Source organism: Coccinella septempunctata, chromosome 1 (assembly GCF_907165205.1).
Source record: "Coccinella septempunctata chromosome 1, icCocSept1.1, whole genome shotgun sequence".
NCBI classification, from domain to species: Eukaryota; Metazoa; Arthropoda; class Insecta; order Coleoptera; family Coccinellidae; genus Coccinella; species Coccinella septempunctata.
The window spans coordinates 58,526,975-58,530,096 of record NC_058189.1 but is presented as its reverse complement, the minus strand read 5'-3'; the positions used below and the strand labels follow the sequence as shown (position 1 = coordinate 58,530,096).

General features: G+C 36.9%; 1 protein-coding gene across 1 annotated transcript; it reads left to right on the top strand.

Moving 5' to 3' along the window:
* The first annotated feature begins 417 nt into the window (after positions 1–417).
* On the top strand, positions 418–2,495 carry LOC123316577 (golgin subfamily A member 6-like protein 22). The gene is made up of 2 exons (XM_044902726.1): positions 418–756; positions 1,223–2,495. The coding sequence occupies exons 1-2, from the start codon at positions 736–738 to the stop codon at positions 2,324–2,326; spliced, it is 1,125 nt and encodes a 374-aa protein (XP_044758661.1). The 5' UTR covers positions 418–735; the 3' UTR covers positions 2,327–2,495.
* The last annotated feature ends 627 nt before the right edge of the window (positions 2,496–3,122 follow it).

Sequence of the window (3,122 nt, the reverse complement as noted above, 5' to 3'; positions counted from 1 at the left end):
TTCAAAATATATAAGAAGATATTGATTTTTTTCGTTAACTTTTAGTCAGTCTGTATAGAAAGGACAAATAAAAGAGAATGTTTTCTATAAAGGAAATTCACAAAAGTCAAGACATAATCAAAAATCTCACTACCAAATTAAAACATTATTTACTTTTTTACGGAATTAACTGCATTGTTCAAAATGAAAAATTCAGAAAATAGATTGAAACATTGCAATTCCTCGATAAGTTTTGAAGCTGTTCTTATTGATTTCCCACAGTAAAGAACACCGGCTACCAATAACAACCTATAAACTACAATTAACAATTTAACATCACTCTCAATCTCGAGCCACACCACCGAATTTTCACTGCACTCAATCCAGACCATGTTACGTATGAAAAACACCGCCAAGAATAACCTAGAAAACACTGGGAATAATTCAAATTATTGGGTCAAGAATCATGATCCGTAGAAAATCGCATATCATTCAGCACATTAGGAAGATAGCAACTTACAGTAAGATCCCCCACTAATTTCGAAGGACGCGAAGAAAGTAACCAGAATTGCCCCCCTAGTCCCCTCATACATTCTATTGGCAATGGCAACGCATCAAAATTATTGGGGGAAATGTAATGCAAAATGCTGAAACACAGAATTGGTATAAAACGAAAGAAATATGGCAGCAGCTTCAGTGAACTAGAAGCGTTTAAGCGCATACAACACCCCTTCTGTTTTGGGGAAGATATCCAAGATGAAGTGTTGGGCTCTTCTGGTTAGTGTCACTGTTTTGATTAATTGAAAACCCAATGAGGATTACGGTGTGGTAGTGTGTGAACGCAGTTTTTTGGTGATAACACTCAGTTTTTGTGTCGAAGAAATTGATCTAAAATGTGCAAAAAATTTCGAGATGAAATTTGGTCTCAAACTTTATTTTGTCATGAAAAATAGTTTCATTAACGTCTTCTAGAATTTAAAATCTCAATTCCATTCTGAAAAATATTTAAACACTATTTCCGTCTCTTTAAATCTGATTATCTCGAATATAAAAGCAATCATCACCTCTATTAGATAATCTATGAATCTCTGTACACACACTTTAGGCCCAGTTGTTCAGTTCGGGATTAAAGTTGATCCTAGATTAATTTTGACATTTCATTTCCTGAACTGAACAACCAGGCCTTAAACTTTCCTTCAATTCACTTGAGATAATGCGACTATAGAATTTTTTATGTTTCAAGGTGGCCCTAGCATGTATATTCATAGCACCATCACATAGTGGCCCAGTTAGTCTCAGCAGGGTCAAAAGAGGCTTTCACCATGAACCTGAAGGGTACTGGAGCACGAAGCTCACGTGGAAAACGAAGTGGGTTAAGATCTGGAAAACGGAGAAGAAGTTGATCTGGAAACCAGACTGGAAGAAGATTCAAGTTCCGGTTTGGATCGAGAAACAGATTCCCATCTGGAAGGAGATCCAGGTACCTGACTGGAAAATTGTCAAGAAACCCGTCTGGAAAGAAACCCAAGTGCCAGCCTGGAAGGAAATCAAAGTTCCAGACTGGATAGAGAAACAAGTACCAGCTTGGAAAGAGATCCAAGTTCCAGACTGGGTGGAAGAGAAGGTACCTGACTGGAAAGAAATCCAAGTTCCGGACTGGAAAGAAATCCAAGTGCCAGACAAGAAACAAATCTGGGTTCCAGTTTGGAAAGAAATCCAGGTTCCAGCGTGGAAAGAAATCCAAGTTCCCGAATGGAAAAAGAACTATGTACCCGTTCTGGTGAAAGAAGGCATCCCTGGAGAGCACTATTTAGGCAAAGATCCCCATGGTGCCGAATATACAGCACACGATCTATGGAAGAAGAAGCTCATTTGGAAACCTGTTTGGAAGAAGATTTGGAGGACTGAGAAGAAACAAATCTGGGTGCCACAGAAGAAGCTCGAGTGGAAACCCGAATGGAAGCAGATTTGGCGCACAGAAAAGAAACAAATTTGGCGTACTGAGAAACAACAGATCTGGAGGACAGAGAAGAAACAAATCTGGAGGACTGAGAAGAAACAGATCTGGATCCCGAAGAAGGAACAGATCTGGAGAACCGAGAAGAAACAGATCTGGATCCCAAAGAAAGAACAGATCTGGGTGGAGGAAAAAGTACAAATCTGGAGGACGGAAAAGAAGGAAGAATGGATAACCAAAAAGGTCCAGATTTGGAAGGACGAATGGAAGCAAATATGGGTCCCTGTATGGAAAGAAATCCAAATACCTGCGTGGAAACAAATTTCCAAGCCGGTGTGGGAAAAAGTCTGGGTAAAAGTTACACACCACCATGACCACGGATGGGACTGATGTGAAACTTGACATTTGTATATTTTTTTCTGTATATATCTCTTCTTTTCCTCAATTCTCTTAGTCTAAGTACAAAGTAAGTTGAATGCAGGTTGCCAGTGAACTGTCTTTATAAAACAGTTAACTTTTGTAAGATATCGATTGTTATTACATATTTAAGGATGAGCAATAAAAAACCATAAACTAATTTGTTTTACTCAATTTATGTGACCTACTGTTTCTGAAGGAGAACCATAATGTTTATTTGTCAATTTTCAGCTCATGTTATGGTTAGTCAATACTTAGAAGAACCGAGCAATGTTTAACATTCAAATAAGACGATAAATAATTATTATGTTAGGCTCACTTAGCACTTTTTCCAGACTCGCTTGAACACATAAGTATTTAAATTTCTCTGAAAAACACTTTAATTGTTTTCAAAAAATATTTTTATCATTTCATAAATTATGAGGTATAAAATTAAAAAAATGAATTTTGGGTTGAGTTTCTGGATAGGTCAAGATAATTCAGAGAAATTCACAAAGGTTTTTGAGTACTTCCAACATCTACAATGATAATTATTTTTGATCAAGTGCTAATCTCTGATGGTATTACGCAGTTTTTTCAACTCACTGAATAGAAAAGAGCTCCTTCGACCAACTATTTCAAAATTGAAAGATTCAACGTGAAATCAGTCCATGAATAACAAATGATTATTAGACAAATTACCAATGAAAACGCACTTGTCATTCCAGAACCATAAACATTTCTTCTTGAGTTTCGAAATTAGCTTCAAGCAAAGGATTGAGATGCAGTT